This window comes from Lepidochelys kempii, chromosome 24 (assembly GCF_965140265.1).
Source record: "Lepidochelys kempii isolate rLepKem1 chromosome 24, rLepKem1.hap2, whole genome shotgun sequence".
NCBI lineage: Eukaryota > Metazoa > Chordata > Testudines > Cheloniidae > Lepidochelys > Lepidochelys kempii.
The window spans coordinates 554,838-579,616 of record NC_133279.1 but is presented as its reverse complement, the minus strand read 5'-3'; the positions used below and the strand labels follow the sequence as shown (position 1 = coordinate 579,616).

General features: G+C 62.0%; 1 protein-coding gene across 4 annotated transcripts; it reads right to left on the bottom strand.

Annotated features, from left to right (window-relative positions):
• Nucleotides 1-2,048: 2,048 nt before the first annotated feature.
• On the bottom strand, nucleotides 2,049-20,434 carry THBS3 (thrombospondin 3). 4 transcript variants are annotated; one of them, XM_073322971.1, is made up of 23 exons: nucleotides 20,214-20,433; nucleotides 16,566-16,772; nucleotides 15,952-16,208; nucleotides 15,721-15,823; nucleotides 14,887-14,913; nucleotides 14,257-14,339; nucleotides 13,729-13,780; nucleotides 13,476-13,624; nucleotides 12,727-12,867; nucleotides 10,640-10,717; nucleotides 10,396-10,548; nucleotides 10,126-10,236; nucleotides 9,753-9,860; nucleotides 9,309-9,468; nucleotides 8,923-9,041; nucleotides 7,072-7,124; nucleotides 6,509-6,702; nucleotides 5,593-5,771; nucleotides 5,265-5,313; nucleotides 4,777-4,973; nucleotides 4,434-4,606; nucleotides 3,206-3,345; nucleotides 2,430-2,571 (listed from the first exon to the last, which is right to left on the bottom strand). In XM_073322971.1, exons 1-23 carry the CDS (start codon nucleotides 20,290-20,292, stop codon nucleotides 2,513-2,515), a joined length of 2,871 nt encoding a protein of 956 aa, XP_073179072.1. In that variant the 5' UTR covers nucleotides 20,293-20,433; the 3' UTR covers nucleotides 2,430-2,512. The 4 variants fall into 4 exon arrangements, with proteins under 4 accessions (XP_073179074.1, XP_073179072.1, XP_073179073.1 ...); XM_073322972.1 differs by lacking the exon at nucleotides 20,214-20,433 and adding an exon at nucleotides 19,077-19,397; XM_073322973.1 differs by lacking the exon at nucleotides 3,206-3,345 and having other exon boundaries at nucleotides 2,049-2,571; nucleotides 4,448-4,606; nucleotides 20,214-20,434.
• Between the last annotated feature and the right edge of the window lie 4,345 nt (nucleotides 20,435-24,779).

Genomic DNA, 24,779 nt, shown 5'->3' with positions numbered 1-24,779 from the left:
TTTTGCTGAAAATTTCCAGAAAAATTCAGCCTAAAGCAGATGCTCAGCCTGGGAAATTTCAGCCAAAACAGCCTAAGTTTGGTAAAGTTACAAGCAATTGAAAATAGTCTTATCACAGAAAGCATCAGACAACCTTGACTACAGGTGGCGATGAGCCGCTCCATCCCCCCATCAGTGTGGTTTGGCAGGAGCTCGAAATGGTGACAACCCCCCCGCTTCTCGAGTACAGGTGACACCCACCTGTGCACCCTGCCGCCTAGACCGGACAGGGACATGGCAGCCCCTGTGCATTGGGGGTGTGGAGTGGGGGCATAACCAGCTCACTGTATCCCAGTTGCTTGCACCAGGGCATGGTGGGGAAGGACTGCCCCCACCCCACCCAGGACAAGGGCTGGAAGCCCCCTGGCTTGCACTGTTGAAAGCTGGCCTGAGCAGAGCCCCGGGGAGTAGCCCGCAGGCCCAGTCAGGACTCACTGCCAGGCTGGGAGGCCAGGCTGTCCTCAGTGGGTCGGCTCAGTCCCAGGCCAGTGGGAGTGCATTGCCCTTTTAAGAGGGGACTCTCCATGCCTCAGTGAACTCAGGCGACTTGGCATTTCCATTGTTGGGCGCTCCTCGCACTCGGTGCTGCAGCGTTTGGAGGGGAAGGAGGCAGGACCCGGCCCAGGCAGGTGGCCGGAGCCAGGAAGGGGCGCAGGGAGCAGCCCGGGTCTGGCACAGGAGGGCTGGGTGCCCTGCTCCTCTGCCTGTCCGGGGGCGCAAGGCAGGTAAGGGGGGTCCTTTCCCAGGGACGGGGCTGCAGCTGCCCAGGGACCTGGGCTTGAGGCTGGGCTGCCCAGGGGGAGGGGAGGCAGGGGCTCAGCTGCTCATTGTGACCTGCATTCAGCCCTGTTGCTGGGACACTTGTCTCCATGGCAACAGTAACTCTGATTATTTAACCGAATTCCCACAGAGCCAGGGCGCGTTGGAGCGCAGGGACCCAGTGGGTCCGGACGGGGCTGCAGAACCCGGCTGCACCAGGACCCACTGGCTCCAGGCAGGTCTCCCCCCTGGCTGGGGTGGTTCTGGCCCGCCTGGATCCTCAGAGAGCCCGGGGCCTGTGCCGAGGGGATCAGTAATTCCTGAACTTTCCCAGGAGTGCTCAGCCGGGGCCCAGCCTCGACCCCGGGGCCAGGAGAAGTCGTGGAGCCAGGCGTTACCCCCTGGAGTAGGGGGAGCCCGAAAGGATGAGCCCAGCGGAGGTGAGATGTCGCTCGGGCGAAGGGCTGCGGCTGGCACCTCCTTCCAGGGCAGCAGGAGGGACGGGATGCTGTGCAGTGTTGTTCTATCACCAACCAATATTGCACTCGTCCCGGCCTCCTGCCTCCCTGGGCTCCTCCGCACCCAGGCATGCGAGGCTCCAGAGCCGCACCCTCCTGCCCGGCCTCACTCGCTGCTCCCCAGCCCCGCGGGGGGGGAGCTGGTCCCTTTCGTTCTAAGGTTGGGAGAGCTGTAATTGGCATGACTATTTTTCAGAGGCATTGCACTCGTCCCGGCCGGAGTCAGAAGGGATTTGAGCCACTCAGCAAGGAGAGGGGTGGGAGAGCTCTGGGCACCCCGCCCTGGAACAGCTTCCTTGGCGAGGGATTAGTTACCCCTCCTGCCAGGGCTGACCTACCATGCATGTGAGCTTCTTCCAGCTGTGCCATGTCAAGATCCCCAGTGCTGCAAACTTCCTCCCAACAGCGCCCTCTCAGTGCCTAGCTGAGACCTCAGTGCTGCGAGCTTCTTCCCAACAGTGCCCTGCCAGTACAGGCTAGAAACCACAGTAAGACTGGAAGTGCATGTCAGCAAAGAGGACATAGTCTGGGTTCCTCTCTCCAGACAGCAGCATCCCAGAGAGATCCCGGCATTCCCACCAGCCCTGGACAAGATTCAAATGGGAAATAGGGCCCCAGCTGAACCCAGGGGATACTGGGATCTACAGGGCAAGCAGCTCCGAGTGCTGGAGTTGATCTTCCCTCTGTCTCCTCACCCTGGTCCCACCCCACTCAGAAACAAGGCGCACAGGGTAGAAAACAATCAGAACTTTATGGCCAGATTCAGGGTGAAGGTTCCAGCAGGAGAAGGAGCGCCAGGGCTGAGGGGCGGGTGCTTTGGGCTTTAGCCGTACCAACTGGAGAAGCTTGCCTGATGGCCCCAATCCACTGGCAGACACACCAGTTGCCTTGTGGTCCTTTGCTCAATGCCCAGCTACAGAGACACATATGGCTGGGTCCTGGCAAGGCTGTGTGCTTTGGTTATCCTGCTGAGGGGGAGACAGGCCCAGCTGGGCTGGGCAGGCACTTTAGTTTCAGTTAGCTGCAACGCACGGTCCAATGGGTTCCAGTACCCGGGTCTGGACAGCGTGGAGGCCTGTGGACCACAGGCAGGGAGAGGCCGGGGCCCAGCTCAGGGAGGAGGCTGTAGAGGCCACAAGAAGTCCCTTGGTGATGACTTGGAGAGGTCCTGGGTGTGGCTGGGGAAGGAGACTGGCTCACTCACGGCCCTCCAGCAGGAATCGGCGGAAAGGCTCAAAGTCTCCTGGGATCGTGTCTGACAGGGAGGAGAGAGAAAGAGGATGAAGGCAAATGCAGGGGGCCCCCGGGAACAGGGATCGCTTGGCACTTTTCCCCATAGGGGCTCCTACACCCTGATCGTCTGGGCTCATGCCTCCCTCTGTCTCAGAGAGGTGGGCAGTGGGACACAGGGGTTTTCCCCTCTAAGTGGTGCCAGGTCTGATGCAGGCCCAGAGCGTGGGGGTGGGGAATGGGACACGGACCTTCCCTTCTCTGAGGCGCTGCCTCTGGTCTGACTCTGGGTCAGCAGTGAGTGAATGCCCTTTAGCGACCACTAAGCGGGCTGCAGCTCCCCACGTCACAGAGATCAGCACCTGCACCGGTGCCCTGGGCAGCCCCAGTGGAGGGGCCCGCGTCCGAGCCCTCGGCGCTGGCAGAACATCAATAAAATCCGAAAGTTCTACACTGAGAAAAGCCTTGTCGAGTTCTTGACACCACGGCTGCGTGGGCACCGCTGCCTGGCACAACCCCTAGTGCAGCCCAGGTGTGGGGGGACCCTACCCCCACCCAAACCCTCCCTGCCCAGGCAGGTCACACAGCAGGGCAGACTGGCTCAGAGCTGAATCCTGGAGCTGAGGATGCAGATTTATCCCCCGCCCCGCCGCGCTCACCATTGCACCGATACTGCAGATTGGACCAAATAATGTTCTCTTGGGAAAAGCAGAAGACACCCAGCCGCCCGCCCCGCATGGTGGTGTCAATGATCACCCCAGAGTCGGCCACCAGACGGGGTCCCTCATAGAGCCGTACCCTGGGGAGAGATGGGCCGGGCCCAATGAGCACAGTGCCAGGGAGTGAGGGCGCTGGCCGGCGAGACCTGGGGGGCCATGGATGGGGGGGGCACCCCTTGGGGGACGGCCAGCTCCCAGGCTGCCCCGCAGGGCTCAGGAGGGGACATTCTCAGGCCCCAGCACCTGGCCTCTCCAGGCCCCATTGTTCGGCCTGTTTGCATGTGAAAGGCCTTTGCTGGGCCGGAGCATGCCGAGCAGGGATTGGGTTGCTATGGCGACAGGGACAATGGCCGCTGAGGCCCAGCTTGTGAATGGAGTCAGCGCTGGGCTGTGGGGGCCGGTTCCCAGGCGCTGAGCTGCACAAACACGTCCCCCACCCACCCCCCGGGAGCTGCCAGCCAGCGCGGTGGCCACATTAAAAAGGAAACTGCCTTGCACGGCCGTCCTCCTGGGCCCAGCTTCCAGTGGGGCCCCCCACCCTGAGAATGGGGTCCGGGGTCCCCCTGCCAGCCCCACTATCTCCACTGGGGGCCCCATCAAACCCACAGGGCTCTGGGGTCCCCCCCAGCAGCCCCACTATCCCCACTGGGGGTCCCACCAAAACTGCAGTGTGCTGGGGTCCCTCTGCCAGCCCCAATGTTCCCACTGAGGGCCCCACCAAACCTGCAGGCCTCCAGGGTCCCCCCATCAGCCCCACTATCCCCACTGGGGGCCCACCAAACCAACAGGGTGCTTGGACCCTCCCTGCCAGCCCCTGTATACCCACTGGGGCTCCACCAAACCCACAGGGCTCTGAGGTTCCCCCGCCAGTCCCACTGGGGGTCCACCAAGCCCACAGGGCTCCAAGTTGCCCCCACAAGCCCCATTATCCCCACTGGGGCCCCGCCAAACCCATGGGGTGCTGGGACCCACCTGCCAGCCCCCCTATACTCACTGGGGGCCTACGAAACCTGCAGGGCTCTGGGGTCCTCCTGCCAGCCCCATTGGGGCTCCACTAAGCCCATGGGGTGCTGGGACACCCCCGCCAGCCGCGCTATCCCCACTGGGGTGTGTGCTTTCCATGCCCTCCCCACTCTTACTGCCGAGCTCTGGGCCTGCCCCTCCTCACCTGATGTAGCCCACCTGGGGCCTGTGTGTGAGTTGCCATCGATAGGAGGTCTTGTCTTTCCAGCCCACATTGCGGGGGTCTTTCCAGAGGAGCCGGACCTGGTCTGGGGTGTGGCCCGTGTGCCACAGGGCATTGCGCAGGTGCTCCCCGGGGCCGTTCTTGGACTTCACGGCCTGTGGGAAGCGGGCAGGAGAGTTAGTGGAGAGGAATCCCAGGGGTGGAGGATGGGGACTCGGGTGCCCGCTGTGGGGCAGGGACAGCGTCTGCCGGACTCAGCTGGCTGCCTGATGCGGTGTCCAGGCCCGGCGGTTCCCGTGCAGCTCCACGGCTGCCCAGCACTGACCTTGAGCTGTAGACCTGGCTCGGCCACTGCCCGGAAGGGCGTCGCCTGCCAGTACGTCTGCTCTGTCTGCTTCCACATCACCACGTAGAAACTGGCGCTGTCCTGGTAGCTGAAGATGAAGCCGGCGTAGTCGTCGTCCGTGATGGTGTTAACATGAAAGGTGCCCTCGAAGTCCACCCCATTGAAGGCCGTGTAGCCTGTGTGCACAAGGGCAGAGTGGAGAGTTAGCAAGGAGCAAGGGCTGCCTGGGCAAGCAGGGAAGGGACCCCAGTGCTCCAGCTAGGGGACTGGCCATGGCAAGTCAAGGCCCTGTCCAGCATCACCCCAGCAGCCTCCTGCCTTCGTCTCCTGTCTCCAGAGGTCACGCTAGTCGACCTTAAATCTCAGCTGATGAGGGAAAGGGGGAGAGAAGAGGGGGAGGTGTAACTTGCGGCAGAGACCAGCAGGGGCACGCGAACTCTGGGCAAAGGCCAGGAAAACCCACCTACCTACTGCCAGGCCTGGGTCACTGTTCATGGTCTGCACAATCTCCATGCCCTGGAAGGAGAGAATTTGGATGTGACTTTTAGTCTCCGTAAGTACAGCTCTGAGAGCCCTGCCCCAAGGCCAGCACTGCCCCGGCACCACACACTTCCCCAGCCATGGTCCTTTCTGTTTGCAGGGAGGAGCTCCCCACGCTGTTCCCTGCTTTCACCCTCCCCAGTGCTATGCACCCCGGGCACCAGCCGGGGAACAGGAGATGGGGCTGGGTCTCCCATGCAGCTCACACAGGCCACATACCCCTGCCCCACGAGGGGGCACCTGGCGCAGCTGTACCTGATTGAGAACAACCCAGTTGGGGTCGATCTGGGCATCCCCTTCAGGGTCGAGGATGACGGTCTGGTAGGCCCGGAAGTCGGTCAGCGTCACCTCAGCGCTCTCCGGACACACGTCCAGCTGGTCCACCACAGTGTCGTTGTCAAAATCCTCCTCACAGACATCGCCCACACCGTTCCCTGAGCACACAGCAGGCAGCTGGTCACGGTACAGGCCATGGGCAGGGACCCACACGTGCAAAGTGGGGGGAAGGCGCAGGGAAGAGTGCGCACGGTGCCAGGGGAGGGGAGGGCACAGGGCAGAGCCCACGGTGCCAGGGGAGGGGAGGGCACGGGGCAGAGCCCACGGCGCCAGGGGAGGGGAGGGGAGGGCGCAGTGCAGAGCCCATGGTGCCAGGGGAGGGGAGGGCACGGGGCAGAGCCCACGGCGCCAGGGGAGGGGAGGGCGCAGTGCAGAGCCCATGGTGCCAGGGGAGGGGAGGGCATGGGGCAGAGCCCACGGCGCCAGGGGAGGGGAGGGGAGGGCGCAGTGCAAAACCCACAGCGCCAGGGGAGGGGAGGAGAGGGCAGGGCAGTGCGTGGGGCAGAGCAGTGGGGGCTCAGCCTCCAACTCACTGGGCTCTAGGGCCTGGGAGCTGCAGAGCTTCTGGCCAGCCTGGCACTTGGTGCTGTAGCTGCCGGTTGGGGGCCTGACTCTGGGTGACATTTCCGTGCCTTGGGCAGACGCGATTCCAGTGGCCAGGAAATGCCTGTCCCAGCAGGGCCCGTTTCCTGGGCCAAAGCGGTACAGTCTGTATGTCAGCAGCCCTGTGCAGCCAGCGTGAGCCATGTCTGCATTGCAGGGATGGCTGGCTCCTTGGAGTTGCCCAGGCCTGAGCCGCGCTGGTCCCCGCACCATGCCGGGCCAGGCCACTCACCGTCCGAGTCCTTCTGGTTGGGGTTGGGGATGAGGCGGCAGTTGTCGGGGCCGGGCGCCATGTAATCGGGGATGCCGTCATTGTCATCATCGTTGTCACACTCGTCCCCCAGCCCGTCATTGTCCGAGTCCAGCTGGGAGCTGTTCGGGATCTCGGCGCAGTTGTCCTTGGTGTCCTGGTGCCCATCCCCATCACTGAGCGGCCCGAGAGCGGGATGAGTGCATGTGGGGCACAACACAGGGACCCACAGCTCCCCAGAGACCCTCCCGTGACCTCCTCTAAGCCCCTGGTGCCCCCCAGCGATGCTCAACTCCCCCCAGGACCCCAAATTTCCCCAAAGGACTCCCTCCAGAGCCTCCGCCACACCCATCTCCCCTAGGATCTCACTACCCCAACTCCTGAGGGACTCCCACTGCCCTCTAGAGAGCCCTGCTGCCCCACAGGGACCCACGCTTTCCTCCTGCGGGAGCACAGAGCTGCCAGGGAGGGACAGAGGCAGGAAAGCCAATAGCTGCCCCCTCCAGCCATTCTCTGCTGGGCAGGGCAAGGACATGGGCACCAACCTGTCCTCATTGGTGTCACAGACGTCTCCCACCAGGTCGCTGTCCACATCTGTCTGAAAGAGACCAGAGCCCCAGTTCAGCAAGGAACCTCCGAGGGACAGCCCCAATGGGCAGTGAAGGTGCTCCCTGCCCCAGCCACCCCAATGGGACCCCAGCTACTGAGGGAGGGGGGGCTTCCTGCCCCAGCCACCCCCAGCTACTGAGGGAGGGGGGGCACCCAGGTATCCCAGTAGTTGGGGTGTAGAAAACATGTAAAGTTTTGGTAACGTAATGAACAATATGCGTGACTCAGTTTGCCCACTCAGTGGGACAAAGGAGTAGGAGTCGGGACATGTGCAGGCCCTAGGTGGGTGTGAATGAACTACCAAGGACTGTCCATGTATGAATGGAGAGAACTGAAACCTCAGCAACCGACTGGGACATTAGCTGTGAACACCTGCAGCCGAGGCAGGAGAAGAGGTGGACACAGCAGGGCTGCAACAAGGAACCAGGGAGGAGTTGTGAGGGGTTGTGACGAAGTGGGACTGTTCTTAATGTTTCCTCTGAATAGTGTGGGGGTGCCTCAGTTTCCCCTAGGCAGTTCTTAAGTATCTAGGGGGTGGGGTAAGGGTGTATAATCACTGCAGAGCCCTAGAGGGCATGTGTGTGCAGGAGTCTGGACACAGAGGATGGCCGACACCCTGTTTCCTGGCAACTGATGGCCTGGGCCCTTCCCCCCTGCAAGGTGAGAGCTAAAGGGTTGGAGAACAAAGGAATCCCGTGACCTCCTGGCCCGGGAAAGGAACAAAGCCCAGAGGAGGAGGGGCCTGAGGGAGTTTCAGTTTGGGGATGGCTGGGGACATGGAGTGAAGGGCAGACGTGGTTGTCTGGCTCACTGCCCCCCAAAATGGACCCAGCTGAGGGGTCCCGTTCTCTGCACCTACAAGCTCTGTTTTAGACCATGTTCCTGTCGTCTAATAAACCTTCTGTTTTACTGGCTGGCTGAGAGTCACGTCTGACTGCGGAGTTGGGGTGCAGGACCCTCTGGCTTCCCCAGGAACCCCGCCTGAGCGAACTCGCTGTGGGAAGCGCACAGAGGGGCAGAGGACACTGAATGCTCTGAGGTCAGGCCCAGGAAGGTGGAAGCTGGGTGAGCTGTGTGTCCTGAAGACAGGCTGCTCACAGAAAGGAGACTGCCCCAGAGTCCTGCCTGGCTTCATGGGGAGCAGTTCCAGAGCATCGCCCAGGGACTCCGTGACAGGGGTCTGTTAAGGTTGCTACTGAGGACGGGGCGGGGGAGCCCCAGAACGGATCCCAGAAGAGCCTGGGGTATTGGGGTAGTTTCCTTGCCCAGCTCTGTCTCTGTGTGCAGCCTGGCTTCCCCACACTGGATTCCAGGTGACTCATCAACACTGGCTTGCTCTAACGAGGCTACTCGCTGGGTGCGCTGCCCCCTCCAGGAGAGAAAACCTCTAAGCAGGAGTCTGAGCTCGGCTGGACTCTGTCGGGAGCTCATGGAGAAAACCAGGGGTGGGGGCTGCAGCCCAACAGCCCAGTCTCAGAGCCAGGGACTGCAGAGCTCGCCCGCGGGAAAGCCTGAGCTGTGGGCTTGGCAGAAACCTGTGGCTCCTCCCCGGAGGCTCTGTACAAGGACCGGGCAGCACACCCCTGTGAATTGGTAATGGAGGCAGGTGAAGAGACTCCTACCCCCAGCCCGGCCGGCTCTGCGCACTCCCACGGCCCAGGTCGGTGTGCGGGAGACCAGACTAGACAGTCTGTGGTCCCCTCCAGCTGGGAGCAGCAGTCGACGTGGCCTGTGGCCCCGGCAGCCAGGGGCGGGCATGGCAGGGTCAGTGGCACCCGGCCCCATACCTGAGTGGGGTTGCTCATTTCAGGGCAGCTGTCACAGGCATCCCCAACCCCGTCCTCATCCCGGTCCGTCTGCAGCGGGTTGGGCACCTTGGGGCAGTTATCGAGAACATTGGGGATCCCTGTTGAGGGACAGCACAGTGTGTGTGTGAATGGGCACTGCCCACGAGCCCCTGCCCCACATAGCCCCCAGCCCAGCCCCCAGGCCTCCTGCCAGCCCAACCCCCTCCCAGCCCAATCCCGAGACCCCACCCCCAGCCCAGCCCCCAGGCCTACCACCAGCCCAACCCCCCCCATCCCAGTTCCCAGCCCCACACCCCTGGCCCAGCCCCCAGGTCTCCCACGAGTCCAACCCCCTCCCAGCCCAGCCCCTAGCTCCCCTCACTCACCATCCCCATCGATGTCATTGTCGCAGGCATCCCCCTCACCATTGCTGTCCGTGTCCCGCTGGTCGTTGTTGGGTACATTGGGGCAGTTGTCACAGGCATCCCCGAAGGAGTCCGTGTCTGAGTTCTGCTGGTCTTTGTTGGGGAAGAGTCGGCAGTTGTCCTGTGAGAGAGAGAGAAACCCCCATCACTGGGGGGAGATGAAGAAAGACCCCTTCATCTCCGCTCTGGGGAGGCATGGAGAGACCCGCATCCCAGCCAGGGAGAGAGACCCCCCTCACAGCCGTGGGGGGTGGGGGGGGTTGACAGGGAGAGAGACCCCCATCACTGGGAGGGGGGAATGGGGAGAGACCTCCATCACAGCCGGGGACACCGTCATAGGTGCCATCAGTGGGGGCTCTCAGCTGAGAGCCCACCACAAGCAGGAAGCCCCCAGCACCAGGGCACCTCCACATTCTTGATGCCGTCCCCGTCCGCGTCGTCGTCACACTGGTCCCCGACACCGTCATTGTCAGCGTCCTCCTGCCCGGAGTTCGGCGTGAGCCGGCAGTTATCCTGGAGCCGGGAACCCGTGTTAGAGCCGGGGGCAGCAATCCTGTCACTAGGCAGACACCTCCCCACCCCAGCTCTGGAACTGGGAACCCCCATTGCTCTCTGTGCTGCACCCCTCCCAGGGACAGGGTCCCATGGCCAGCCTCCGGACCCCAGGGCTGGGTCCCCCCCGACTCCCTTCGCCCCAGGGCTGGATCCTCCCCCACCAGCCCCACCCACCCCGGGGCTGGATCCTCCCCCACCAGCCCCCCTCATTCCAGACCCCCACCTGCTGGCAGTGCTTGTCATTGTCGATGCAGGGCAGCGGCTCGTCTGGGTAGCCATCGATGTCCGTGTCCCGCCCACACACATTCCCGTTCCCGGCCCAGCCCACGTTGCACTGGAAGGAGAGGTGGGGGAAGCAGGAGCCGTCATGGGCGGAAGAGGCCCACAGGGAGCAACCAGCCATGTCTGCCCCCCTATGCTCACTGGGCCCTGCCCCGGCTCTGCTCCCGCCCCACAGTGGTCACTGCCCCCCCCCCCCCCCCCCCGCGCTCACCGCACAGGAGACGTCGCCGTTCCGCTCGAACATGCAGTAGCCGTTGATATCACAGGGGTTGTGGGTGGGGCTGCTGCAGGATTTCTGTGGGACGCAGCCCAGCGTCTGGTTCCCCAGGAACCCAGTCTTACACGGCCCACACCTGTAGGAGCCCTGCAGGGAGACGGGGAGGAGCGGGTGAGCCATGTCCAGGCAGCCCTGGCCCAGGCTGCTCAGTGCGGGTAAGGGGGCAGGTGCTACTCACCACTGTGTTGGTGCAGATGGAGTTCGGGTCGCAGCCACCATTGTTCCCATCGTTACATTCATCAATATCTGTACAAACCTGCAGCAGCCCAGAGAGACAGTCACTCCGTGGCATGGGCCCCTGGGGACTCTGTGCCATCCCCAGCATAGGACGCACCATGGGGACACCCCCCACAGACCACAGGGACATGCCCCCTGTGACGAAGCGGGACTGTTCTTAATGTTTCCTCTGAATAGTGTGGGGGTGCCTCAGTTTCCCCTAGGCAGTTCTTAAGTATCTAGGGGGTGGGATAAGGTGTAGGATCATTGCAGAGCCCTAGAGGGCAGGCGATTGCAGGGGTCTGGACACAGAGAATGGCCGACACTCTGTTTTCTGGCAACTGATGGCCTGGGCCCCTCCCCCCTGCAAGGTGAGAGCTAAAGGGTTGGAAAACAAAGGAATCAGGTGACCTCCTGGCCCGGGAAAGGGACAAAGCCCAGAGGAGGAGGGGCTGGAGGGAGTTTCAGTTTGGGGCTGGCTGAGGACATGGAGTGAAGGGCAGACGTGGTTGTCTGGCTCACTGCCCCCCAAAATGGACCCAGCTGAGAGGTCCTGTTCTCTGCACCTACAAGCTCTGTGTTAGACCATGTTCCTGTCGTCTAATAAACCTCTGTGTTACTGGCTGGCTGAGAGTCACGTCTGACTGCGGAGTGGGGGGCAGGACCCTCTGGCTTCCCCAGGACCCCGCCTGGGCAGACTGGCTGTGGGAAGCGCACGGAGGGGCAGAGGAGGCTGAATGCTCCGAGGTCAGACCCAGGAAGGTGGAAGCTGTGTGAGCTGTGTGTCCTGCAGACAGGCTGCTCACAGAAAGGAGACTTCCCCAGAGTCCTGCTTGCCTTCGTAGGGAGCAGTTCCCAAGCATCGCCCAGGGACTCCGTGACACCCCCCCAGCCCCACAGGGAACCCATGCCCTCCCCGGCACCACTGGGACACCCCCCAGTACAACAGGGAACCCTTGCCATTCCTGGTACCACAGGGACCCTGCGCTAGCCTTGGCATGCACACGGACCCCCCCACACCATTCCCACCACCCCAGGGACCCCAAGCCATTCCTGGCACCCCAGGAATCCCGTGCCCTGATACCACAGGGACCCCACGCCCTTCCTGGCTTCTGCAGGCCCCCAACCCTCCCTGCTCTCAGGGGTCCCAGGGCACGTAGCTTTAGGCCTCACCCTGCACCCATGGGCCTCAACTCAGGCACTCATTAGCTTCTCTCTGCCTGCAGCTCCTACAGGTGCTTCTGAGCACACAGGGCATAGGCGCCGACTCTGTGGGTGCTCCGGGGCTGGAGCACCCACGGGAAAAAATTGGTGGGTTCTCTGCATCCACTGACAGCCAAGCTCCCCTCCCCGCCCCCCCGAGCGCTCCACGTCCCCGCTTCTCCTCCCACCGCTTGCCGCCACAAAACAGCTGTTTCATGGCGTAACAAGCACCGGGAGGGAGGGAGGAGGAGCAGCAACAAGGTGCACTCAGGGGAAGAGGCGGGGTCGGGGTGGGGATTTGGGGAAGGGGTTGGAATAGGGGCAGGGAGGGGGCAGAGCTGGGACAGGGACTTTGGGGAAGGGGTTGGAATAAGGGCAGGGCAGGGCAGGGCAGGGGCGGGGCAGAGGGGGGTCGAGCACCCACTGGCGCCAGCAGAAGCTGGCACCTATGACGCAGGGATGGGGTCCCTGAGCTGGGACCGGCCAGGGCCCCTCGAGAGCATAACTCCCCCCAGTTACCCTGCAATACTCTCTCCCCAGAGGGAATCTGCCCCGCCCCAGCTGAGTGTTCCCTGCAGGCACCACCCTGGAATTGCCAGGGGAAGACCAGGCCCAGCAGGTGGAGACCATCACTCAGCCCATTGCCTCGTACTGTCCTGCAGCAACATCACCCACCCCAGACCCCCCGCCCCCAAAGCCTACGTATCCCCAGAGCACCCATTGCCACAGGCTGGGCACAGAGCCTGTTCGAGGAACCCACCCCCAGCCTCCTGCCGCCTGCGCTCTCCAGAGGCCCCCAGCTGCACGGAGCAGCCGGCAGCAGGGCCGTGGAGGTGCTGCACTCACCTGCTTGCTGGCCTTGGCATAGTCTGCGCCCACGCCAGAGATGAGGTTCCCCTTGTACCCGTGTGGGCAGGGCTCGCAGCGGAAGCCAGGCACAGTGTTAATGCACTTGGAGCCCGGGAAGCAGGGGTCTGCATAACCGCACTGTGAGACAGAGGGAGGGTCCCACGTGATGAGCCAGGTCCCCAGTACCAGAAGCAAGGCCAAGGCTCCCTTTGGGTCTGTTCCTTGGCCCCCTGACATCAGGCCCATGGGGAGCGGGGATCGTTTGGGTGACTTTCCCCAGCGTTTCTCTCAGACACCATGGCTAGAAATTCTGTTTTAACCAAAAGCTGAGACTCTCCTGCTGTGAGAGCCAGGGATCACCAGCCCTTGCCAGATGGGAGCTGGTGAGCAGTGGGGTCCCGGCACCCTCCCTAGAGGGCACAGGCTGCAGGCAGGCCCTGGGGGATGCTGGGACTCTAAGGGGCAGAAGTGGCATGGAGCTGCTCCCTGAGCCTGGAGCCAGAAGGTAATGGAACCCCATTGTGTGCTGGGGATGGATGGGGCGCTGTCTCCCAGGCCCGCATGAGCCCCAGCTGCAAGCTGTGCAGAGACGCTGGCCCCAGGAGCATGGCAGGGGGGCTCCGTGGAGACGCTGGCCCCAGGGATGCGGTGGTGGGGTCCGTGCAGAGATGCTGGCCCCAGGGGTGCGGCGGTGGGGGCTCTATGGAGACGCGGGCCCCAGGGGTGCGGTGGGGGAGCACTCTCACCTCGTTGATGTCGGCACAGTGGGTGCCATTGCCCTCAAAGCCGGGCGGGCAGGGCCCGCAGCGGTACCCGGGGTACTCGTACGTCTCCATACAGTCGACGCTGCTGAAGCAGGGGTTGGGACTGCAGCGAGAGCGGTGCTCATGGAACCCTGCAGACAGAGCCGGGGGGGGAGGGCAGGTCAGCTGGCCGGCCCAGCACAGGGAAGGGGACCCCTGAGGCAGGCGCCAGCTCCCCCAGGGCCCAAGCACTCACCGCAGACCTGGCATTCCATGATGGTGTTTCGGATCAGAGACATCTCCTTCACCTGAAAGGCAGCCGAATGCAGGGTGTCAGAGCCAGGGACCTGGGTGCCAGGCAGGGCAGCACGTGGGGGAGACGCTGTGCCCCCAAATGTCACTACAGGGCCCACTTAAGGACACAAGAACCTTCTTCACGCCACAGAGAGAGGGGAAGGGGGCAGGCAGGTCAGTCTAGGCGGGGGTGGGGCCACGGGAATCAATCTGGGAAATGGGAGGCAGGAGGAGCAGTGGGAAGTCACCTGTGACGCCTGTCTCTCGGCTGCGGTTACATTCGGTGACCCCACCTGTGCCTGCCCCACCCCACCCCAGACTCCACCCCAGCACCTGTCCATCTCACCTGAAGGCACCCAACCACCAGCCTGCCAATGCGCAGGGCCAAGGTGAGAGTTGGGCTAACGGACACATCCAGACTGTGCCGATCCTGCCACAGCAAGGGGGCCACCCTGGAGCCGGGGAGCACCGGCCCCCAAAGCTGACTCACCTGGTCATGGATGTCCTCTCGCAGCTGCCCCAGGATCCGGTTGAAGAGGGTCAGCTGAGTCACCAGGGCCTTGGCCTGCTCACCTGCCCACACAGAAAGGACAAGGTCAGGCCCCAGGCCAAAGGCTCCGGGGGCTGCTGGCTGGGGACCACTCTGCCCACGGCCACCCTGAGCTCACGGGGAAGGGCAGATGCCACCACCTAGTGGCCAGTAGGAGCCGAGCCCACTGGGGACAAACCCCGAGTCAACCCTGGGTTCCTGGTTCTTCCCCTGGTCACCAGACCTGCTGAGACAGACAGGGACAGGGCCAAACAACGCAGACCAGGGCTGAGTCCCATCGCACAGTCCAGCTAGTGTCCTGCTATCCCAACCCTGAGTCTTCTGAGCACAGGATGACACTCCTGTTCAGTGGCCTTGTGCGGTGGACAAGGGAGCAGGCGGAGACCACCAAACCCATTGCATTTGTGGCCCTGGCAGTGTTTGCACTCAGGTATGGCTGGGCAAAAGTTGAGGTCATTAGACAGCTGCACGACTCCCCATCCCCGCCGGCATCCCTGAGGCCTCCAGCTGCCCACAAGCGGCTCCCCAGACCCAAAGGGGTGGGAGGGTGACGAGCAGCCAGCAACTCACCCAGGATGGAGTTTAGCACCCCGGTCACTGCAAGGGAAGAGACAGGAGGAGAAGTTAGTCCGGATAGCGCATCACCGGCCTTCCTGGGGCAGGAGGCCACGGCTCAGGGCTGCTGCAGAGGGAAGCCAAGAGCAGCCTCCCAGGCTGCAGCATCACCCCTCCCTCAAATGCCAAGGGACCGGAGATGACGAATGCCCCACAGGAAAGCTTCCAGGTGGCTCGAGGCTTTGCACCCTCCAGGAGGAGGCTGCTGGGGACAGCCCGCCCGGGTGTCATCAGTGATGGAGGAGAAGGAGGTGGTACCACCCAGCTGTGCTTGGCCTGACGGACGCTCTCAGTAACCTGCGTGTGCGTGAGCTTGTGGCCAACCTGTGTTCCTTACGTGACACATACATCTGGGTCACCTCCTTTCCATGTGTAACATGCATGACTCGGATTCTGTCCATGTCCCTGCAGTTTCCCTGTTCAGTATGTGACACACACATGTATGTGTACGTGGATGCCTCATATGTGCTGGTATGGTGCCCGTGTTCAGTATGTAACACGTGTGTCTGTGTTGGGTGTATGACATATGTGTGTCCAGCCCATGTGTGTCCATGCGGTGCCCGTGTGGGGTGTATTACATACGTGTGTCCGGCCCACGTGCGTCTCTGCGGTGCCCGTGTTGGGTGTATGACATACGTGTGTGCGGCCTATGTGCTCCCGTGTGATGCCTGTGTTGGGTGAATAACATATGTGTGTCTGTCCCACGTGTGTCTCTGCAGTGCCCGTGCTGGGTATATGACATACATGTGTCTGACCCATGTGCGCCCACACAGTGCCCGCTGAAGTTACCTGCATTCTGGATGGATTCATCCCCTTGGAAGGGACATTCACTCAGGGCCCCAACTCGGCTCATGGACCCTCCTAGAATCAGCTTCATTGACTCCACAAACCCCTGATCCACAAAGAGAAAACGGATCAGCCTCTGGGGTCCTGTGACCATGGTATCTGTGGGACAGGGTGGGACCCGGCCACCTCCAGTGCTGGGCTCCTGCAGCCCCACAGTTCCCAGCTTTCACTCACCTGCATCCTCTGATAGGCCTTCTGCCCTGTGCGCACCTCGACTGCCTCCACCTCGGCCTGGGGCAGGATCATCAGCTCAGGCAGCCCCATGCTGGAGTCCACCTGCTTGCAGTCCACGTAAAGCTCCATGGACAGGGTGTCCCCACGCAGGCCGCTCAGCCGCACGATCACCGCGTGGCTCCGCCCGTCTGCCACGCTGGCGTGCTGCAGGTTGACGGAGTGCAGCTTGCCATCTTCCCGCATGTAGCGCATGAGCACTGCCGAGCAAAGGACTGGCCATGAGGGTTTCTCCACACGGTGGGGACCCCCAGGGGACGGGCATGCTCTGCCCGGCACGCCCATGCCAGCCAACGTACCCTACCCAGCAGACGACCCGTCTCAACAGCCAGGTCCACTGATGCAGCCTCCTGGGCTTCCCCTCCCCACAGAGCCCACCCTGCCTTGCTGAGACCACTCTCATGGCTGGGATGAGAGCCCCGCCTGTACTGCCAGCTCCCTGCGTGCACTGCCCCCATACACCCCACCTTTCCACTTCTCTTCAGGGCTTGAGGCAGGCACAAGCCCAGAGGCCTCCCATCTCCCGATGGGCACCCCTGTTCCGGCACACCCCATACCTTTGTTGATTTTCCCAATGACAGAGGCCTCCAGCCACCTGGTGTTGTCCTTTTTGGAGTACAGGCCGAAGAGCAGCCCGCCCTGCTTGGGGGGCAGGCGGAAGGTGGAGAGGAGGTAAATGTCATTGACTGCCAGTAGCTGTGTCCTGATCTTGTCTGCCACACTGGCCATATGCCGGGCCTCGGTCACCGTCAGCAGGTCCAGGACTGCAGGGAGGAGAGAACAGGCAATCGCACCGACAGCCAGAGGTACCTGCAGAGATCCTAACCCAGGACCCGCCCACCACCCCCAGGCGAGGGATCACAGTGCTTGGGGAGACTTTGCAAAGCTTCCCCTGCAAGGGGCAGGCTGGTCGAAGAGGGCAGCAAAGGACATGCTGGAAACACCAGAGATGGACGGATGCAAACAGAGCAAACCACTCTACCTCCAGGGCAGTGACTGACTGGCAGAGAAGAGCTCAGAGACTGCAGTTCCTGCCCTGGGGGGCTGGCATCCTTTCCATTCTGCCTGAGCAAGGATCAGGACCTCCTCTCCAGCTCGTCAGAGCCCCCAGGATCACCCCGCATCTTCCCTGCCCATGTCACTCTTCTTCCCTGGCATCAGTGCAGGAGAAATTGCTGTAGAGCCCCAGGGGCCTGGAACTGAACCCAGGGCGGGAACCGCACCCCATGGGGCCTGGCCTCTGCAGCACCCAGCACAAGGAGGGACAAACCTCTCCTGGGAGCTGAGCCCACAGGTCTCTCGCATGGGAGCATGGAGCACTGGCCACAGGGAGTCCAAGCCTGGGGAGGTGGTAGCCCCGTGGAAAGGTGCAGGCTTGGCAGAGCGGGGGGCTGGTGGCTGTGGCCACCCTAAAACCGTTTAGCCCTGTCCCAGACCAGTCGGCCCTGGGGCACAGGCCCAGCCACGTCTCTGCCACCTCTGGAAACAGCAGGGTCCGGTCCTGGGTGCCCCTCACAAACAGGCAGCAGGGAGGCCAAGCCACAGAGATGCTGAAAAGGAGCATGCGGGAGGGGAGGTTACCTCTGTCTGTCCTACTGACTGGCTTGTCTCCACCAGCAATGCACTCACCTGGACTAAAGGTTCAGTGGCCATAGTACCTGCCTCTGTGAAAACCGCAGCAGCTGCCCACTCCCTTAGAATCATAGAAGATCAGGGTTGAAGAGACCTCAGGCGGTCCTCTAGTCCAACCCCCTGCTCAAGGCAGGACCAACCCCAACTAAATCATCCCAGCCAGGGCTTTGTCAAGCCAGGCCTTAAAAACCTCTAAGGATGGAGATTCCACCACCTCCCTAGGCAACCCATTCCAGTGCTTCACCACCCTCCTAGTGAACTTGTGTTTCCGAATATCCAACCTAAACCTCCCCCACTGCAACTTGAGAGCATTGATCCTTGTTCTGTCATCAGCTACCACTGAGAACAGCTGAGCTCCATCCTCTTTGGAACCCCCCGTCAGGTAGTTGAAGGCTGCTATCAAATCCCCCCTCACTCTTCTCTTGTGCAGACTAAATAACCCCAGTTCCCTCAGCCTCTCCTCGTAAATCATGTGCCCCTAATCATTTTCATTGCCCTCCACTGGACTCTTTCCAATTTGTTCACATCCCTTCTGTAGTGGGGGGACCAAAACTGGACGCAGTACTCCAGATGTGGCCACACCAGTGTCGAATAGAGGGGAATAATCACCTCCCTCGATCTGCTGGCAATGCTCCTACTAATGCAGCCCAATATGCCGTTGGCCTTCTTGGCAACGAGGACACACCGCTGACTCATCCACAAGACTATGAAGAGCCTGCTCCAGAGCGACCGGGAGCCTGGTACTCCAGATTCCAGATCCCGTCCCTGCTACTGTCTCCCTCACTCCACCTCTCCACTGCAGCGAGGTGAGGGGCCTGTGAAAGGGGTGAGAATGATACTTGCCCCCCACCCACTGGAGCCAGGAGGGTCACCAGTTCTGGTCTGAAAAGCACGCTGGAGATAGGAAGTGCTGGATGCTGAGTACAGGGATCCCTCAGCTGATTCAGCTACCTCTGGGGCAGCCGTCGGACCCTGGAAAGCCCCACAGAATCTTTAACAACGTGAACGCGGGGCACAGAGACCCCCCAATGCACGCTGAGATGCCGCCTGCTCCTTCTGCAAGGGAATCCGGGGCAGCAGGGTGTAGTATGTGCCCCCAACGAATTTCCCTGCATTAGGTGAGCTCAGCCAGCAGCCCCTCAAATCCAGCCCTGAACAGGGAGCTGCCCGAATGTCCCAGCTGGCTCAGGCTGGCACTCTGGGTCACCAACAGAGGGGTCTGCGGCCTGCTTTCTGACATGAATCTGACCAAAGCCAGAATAAACTGTGACCCAGCCCTTTGAACTCTGACCTCAGGCTATATCCTAGACATCTAGCGCCTTGACCCTTTGAGCACCCCTGAACTGTGACCCCAGGCCAGCTCCGGCCAGTCAGCACCTCTGACCTTTGACCTATGGGTTTCTCCTGGCCAATGAGCACCCCTGAATATGACCTACCCTGAAAGCGCCTCTGAACTCTGACCATGCGCTGCTCCGGAACCAGCCAGCCCCTTTGCTAGCGCTTGGTTGCACCCACCAGTGTGCTGGAAGGAGCGTCTGGTCCGGAACCAAAGGCATTGGCTTTGCTCTCGGCTGCTGGCTGAATATTTAGATTGATCGGTTTATACACAGCCCTTGGTCTGGTTCATCACCGCGAGTCCCTGCAGAGTGCTGTGGGCAACACCCCGTCCTGGATGGACCCCCAGTTCCTCCAGCAACACCACTCTGCAGGCTGCTCTGTGGTTTCCCAGGCTTGGGGGAAGAATGTCCTTCTGTACTGCAGCACAGAGACCCAGACACTTGTAGCTGTCCACAGTCCCTACTGCCAGACCTCCCAGGGAGGTCAGGAATCCAGCTCCCAGGTCCCAGCCGGCACGCTGCCCCCCACCAGCCTGATGCCGTGGAGCTGAGCACAGACGGGCTGTCCCAGCTGGGGAAGGAGCGGTCCAGGAGCACTTGCAAGTTCCTTCTGCTGCAGAGTTGGAAGCCACTGGCTGGGATGGTGGGGCTTCTCCTCCACTGCTCAGGTCACAGGAAGGGGATACTGAAGAGAGGCCGGGCGGGGGTGTGGGGCAACATGCTGCTGGTATCTGCCCTTTTCCAGTCCCTCTGCTCCCCAAATCCCAGCCAGTTCCCAGGGCTCCCAGACACCTCAGTGACCCCATCCCCCTATACCCAGGATTTCCAACTTCCCCAGCCTGCAGCTCCCAGAAAGTCCATCTCGCTTCCCCTTGCGCCAGCCCCTCATGCCGGCACCCCCAGCCCTTGCAGTTCCTCACCACCCCGCACCCCATCCATTCACTGCAGCATCCCTGGCACCATCCTGCAGCTCCAGGCTCCACACGGCCCCAGCCCGAGCTGGCAGGTCCCCCCAGGACAAGGGCAGCCGAGGCTTCCCCCTACTAGATCTTGGGGGCTGCCTCTCCCTTACCCCAGGGCGCAGCGCCCGGCTCCGCGCCAGACAGGCTGAAGCCGAAACACACTCGGGGATCATCCCCTCGGGGTCGCAGCGCGCCCTGGAGCGCAGCCGGCTGCAGCACGGGGCAGTCCCAGCCCGCACCTCCCCTGGCTGGGGCACGGCGGGGCCCCTCTTACCTTGCAGCTCCTGCCTGGCGGAGCTGGCCGCGCCGAGCAAGAGCAGCGCCAGCAGCCCGCGGAGCGCCCCCTTCTCCATGCTGCTCCCCAGCCCCTGCGCGCGGGGGAAGCCCGGGCGAAGCGCCGGAGCCCCGAGCGCCGCTGCTCTGCGGCGGGGGGAAACAAAGAGCCGCCAATCAGGGGCGCTCCTCGCGGGGACCCGAGCGCGCAGCCCGGCTTCGGAGGTTTGAGCCGCCGCCAGGCCAGCTGGCTCGCAGGCCTCTTCCCTCCCACGCCGCGGGGAGCCCGGCCCTCGGCTGTCAGCGGCGCGCAGCGGCACGGGTCAGGTTGCGCTGGGTCTCTGCTGGGGACACCGGGGGGGCTGGGGCGCGCTGGGTCTCTGCTTGCAGCGCCCGGGGGCTGCCCTGCCCCGGAGCAGGCTGGGCTTTAGCAGGGAGACTCAGGGTCCCCTGGCCTCTGATGGAGGCGGGGGTTCAGGCCCCAGAGAGGCACACCACTGAGGGCTGGCAAGGCTCTCTCCCTGCCCTGGGGTAGCTGCAGCCAGCCAGTCCCCTGGCCTGCCCGGGAAGGGGCTGGAGGCAGGCAGCGGGGCTATTAGTCGCCATTAGGCCTGCAGACAGACAGCAGGGCTCGTGGGCCAGTACTGTACCACCAGGTAAATCTGTGCAGGAAGGGTAATGGCCCCAGATGGCAGAGGAGGTGACTCCCAGCCAGCACCCACATGGCATCAGTGACTCACTTTCCAATGGCCCAGCCTCACCAGAGCTCTGATTAGCCAGGCAGCCCTGCCTTGGTGAGACAGCCGGACCAGACGGCTGCCACCAGCCGCCTTCCCAGGCCCAACTCCTCACTCACAAAAATTAAACCTGACGCCCTCCATTCAGATCCTGCTGGCAGCTGCAGGGTCATGGGGAGGTCAGTCAGTCTGGAGCCAGCCCTGGTGTATGCTTGTGCGCCCACGAGTGCAGAAGACATGCATGTACCCTGCCCCAGTGTCAGCCCCCAGAAGGAGGATGGGAACTTGGAACGAAGGACGGACACGCTCTTCCAGCTCCTAGCCACTGTGGGCTGGAAAGCTGAGTGCAACACGTTGCACAAGTGACCCTGTGCACCTCTTTGCATGAGCAGCCAAACACTGGGCTTTGCATGAGCACCCCTGGGAGAGGTTTCCTGAAGGGAGTGTGCAGTGCAGCATACGGCCCATGATACACCGTCACCCAGCCAACACTTGACACCAACCATCCTGCCGACCTGCCCCACCTGCAAACAGGACAACCTGCCCTCCTCCCTGGGCCTGGGGAGGTTCTGTGGGCCCAGCACTCGCAAGAAGCAGAGGGAATGTTGGCGCGGGAAAGGTCCGGGGCAAGGCTATGGGGAAGAGGCTGCTAGGCAGGGAGAAACTGCTCCATTAGCTTCAAGGGGGGGAGGGGTCATGCTCCAGGGAAGGCAGCAGAAACCAGGGGCCCCATGAGCAGATGCCAGAGACCAAAGGGGAGAAAAAGGGATGTGTGTGACTGGGGCAGCTCCAGAGCCTGAAAGGTCACCCCCTCCCATCCCACAGGGCCTGCCAGAGACAGGGGGTCACCCCCCCCATCCCACAGGGCCTGCCAGAGACAGGGGGTCACCCCCTCCCATCCCCCAGGGCCTGCCAGAGACAGGGGGTCACCCCCCCATCCCACAGGGCCTGCCAGAGACAAGGGGTCACCCCCCCATCCCACAGGGCCTGCCAGAGACAGGGGGTCACCCCCCCCATCCCACAGGGCCTGCCAGAGACAGGGGGTCACCCCCCCCCATTCCACAGGGCCTGCCAGAGACAGGGGGTCACCCCCTCCCATCCCCCAGGGCCTGCCAGAGACAGGGGGTCACCCCCCCATCCCCCAGGGCCTGCCAGAGACAGGGGGTCACCCCCCCATCCCACAGGGCCTGCCAGAGACAAGGGGTCACCCCCCCATCCCACAGGGCCTGCCAGAGACAGGGGGTCACCCCCCCATCCCACAGGGCCTGCCAGAGACAAGGGGTCACCCCCCCATCCCACAGGGCCTGCCAGATACTCAGGATATTTAACTCCAGCCACGCATTTGAGAGTCTGCCATGGTGGGTGTGTGGGGGGGTCCCCTCTCCTCTCCCCATGGGAAGCCGAAATCCCAAGACAGGTTGTTCTCAGACCTCGCTGGAGGTGAGGCAGCAAAGCCAGGCCACCTAGCAGCTGCACAGCTGCATAAATCAGCTCTCAGGACCCGACCTAGGCTCCAGAACAAAACAAACGAGGTCATCGAGGAAGCTCCTTCACCTCTGAACTCTGCTAGCAGGGAAATGCAGAGTGGGGCAGGCAGGGACCCACAGATCAGGGGATGGGGAGGCACCATTGGTCAGGGCACTCAGCCGGCATCCCACAGGGCCAGGGCAGCAGCACACATGCGAGGGTCGCAGAACAAGGCCAGGCCGTTGATCCATGTGCTCCAGGGCCCAGCTTCTGGTGATGGCCAATGGGATATGCCGTGGATTGAGTCACAAACCCATAGTTCCATGCCTTTCTCTAGCTGGGGCTGGCTGCGCATCCTCGCTGAGCGGCCTGCAATGACACAGGTCCTTTCCAGTGAGGCTCCGGATGATCAGGGCATCTGGGGATGGCAGAGGTTTGCAGGACACAGACTCTGGAGGCAGTGTGTGGGAGGGTCGGTTTACAGAGAGTAAAGACAAGTGACTGGTCTGATTTCCTGTTGTTGCCACAATGGATTGGAGCCCCCAGCCCGCCGAGGGAGAGGGCAGGGTCCTCACTCCAGTGTCCCATTCACTCCCACAGCATCATGCCCTGCACCATCTCTGCACCTCACTGTCTGCGGAGCCTGTCAGATCTCCCGAATCCTGCTCTGCCATCCTGGTACCCTCCCTCTGCCCTGCTGGGGGGATGCGGCAGTGGGGCTGGACCCTGGCAGGGCGAGAGCTGCGACTCTCCATGCCTGCCTGTCGGCATGTGGGGAGTGTTCCCCAGCTGTTTGGATGTGTCCATATCTGACTGGGGCCCATGGGACACAAGGAGCTCCCTGGTGAATTCACGCAGCTGGCCAGGAAGGTCGTTCCTGAACCACAGCCAAGCCCTCTGCCGCACCAAGGCTCGCTGAGTGCAGCGTCAGCCGTGTTTACTCTTTGTTTCCATTGCCGTCATAACAACAAGATGAGCTGTGCCCAGGTGGGCTCCCTCCAGCCCTGGCCCTTCCTCCTGCTCTCAGCCAGGCAGGCCAATGCCAGTGGCTCGGCTGGATCTACTGCGGCAAGAGACTAAATTGAGTCCTAATAACAGGGACTCCAAAGAGAGAGGGGGAGTTAGAATTCCTGCTTGGATTCTCCCAAATTACAGAGAGCAGAGATTTTCCATCCCTTTGCGTGTGCTGCTCCCCCACCCCTGTTTTCTTTCCATGGCAACATGCACTCTGGAACGCAGGCTGCGCGCTGCTGGGTGGTTTTGGATCCAAGCATCACGACCTCCTGAAAACATCCAATGTCTGGACAGGCCCACACCACCCTCCTCGCTAAGAACAGGAGCGGGACTCAGATGTGCCGCTGGCTAGAGAGGCAGAGGCAGGAGCTCTTGACACGGACACCCCAGGGGACTAGATCCAGAGAGAACATGGTAAAACTGCAGCTTGTTCTAGGGTTTTTCCCCAGCTGAAAGTCTGCTCCAGGCAGCTGCAGCCCCAGAGGACCCACAAATGATGGGAAAGGGAGAGGCACACAGCTATGCTCCTTGTGATGTAAGCACCCCTCTCTCCAGGAATGAGAGCTAGGAAGAGCAGGCAGGAGGGTTGTGTCACCACTCAGCCCACGGCCTGTCATGCATGGGGAGGGGAGACCCGCAGGTATTAACAGGCCTGTTAGCAATCCTGCAATCTCCCTCTCTAACAACAACATCCCCAGGGAGCCCTGGGCCTTGATTCGGGGACTGCTTCACTTCTGTTCAGCCGCAGCTGACTTACTTTCCTTGCACGTGTTCTCTGAGGGGGGCGAGGCTGCCTCTCCAGCAAAGACCAAGGCTTAGTGTGGCAAATCCAGCACCCACTCTGCCTTTTGTTGGCACCAGGGATGAGCCCCAGTTGCAGATGCATGTCAGGGTATTAGTTCCTTCTATTTCATGTTTGCAGTTTTCAGGTAGTACTTTTCAGTGCAACAGGCTTCAAGCGTTACGGCCTCTCTTGTAAACCCTCGGTCCCCAGAATGGTGTGCACAGCAGAACAGTGGCTGAAGGACTGAGAAATTCAGAGGTGTGGGCTAGGCATGAGAAAGAGGTTTTCAGCTGGGAGTTGAGATGGGGCAGGGAGAGATACAGGGAGACTCTTCCTTGCAGGAAAAGCTGAAGGAGAGGCTCTTTCACCCACAGTAGCCAGTAGAGCTGCTCGGGGAGCAGTACAAGGCCTCAATATGCTGCCTCTGGAGCCTTCACAGGATAAGCAGCCAGGGGTGAGAGACAAACATGGTGTCCCTGAGACAGGGGGAGCCTTCTTCAATGCCTCCTAACTCTACAGTAGTTTTGCACGCAGGATACCTCATACCATGATGATGAGTGCATTG

Bases quoted from the DNA above. Each gene is read 5' to 3' on its own strand.
- THBS3 (XM_073322971.1), bottom strand. From the start codon at position 20,292: ATGGAGAAGGGGGCGCTCCGCGGGCTGCTGGCGCTGCTCTTGCTCGGC. The intron at 4,607-4,776 runs GTCAGTGCTGGG...CGCTTCCCACAG, and splicing joins AGCCAGGTCTACAGCTCAAG to GCCGTGAAGTCCAAGAACGG. The intron at 3,346-4,433 runs GTGAGGAGGGGC...ATCTCTCCCCAG, and splicing joins CCCCAGGTGGGCTACATCAG to GGTACGGCTCTATGAGGGAC.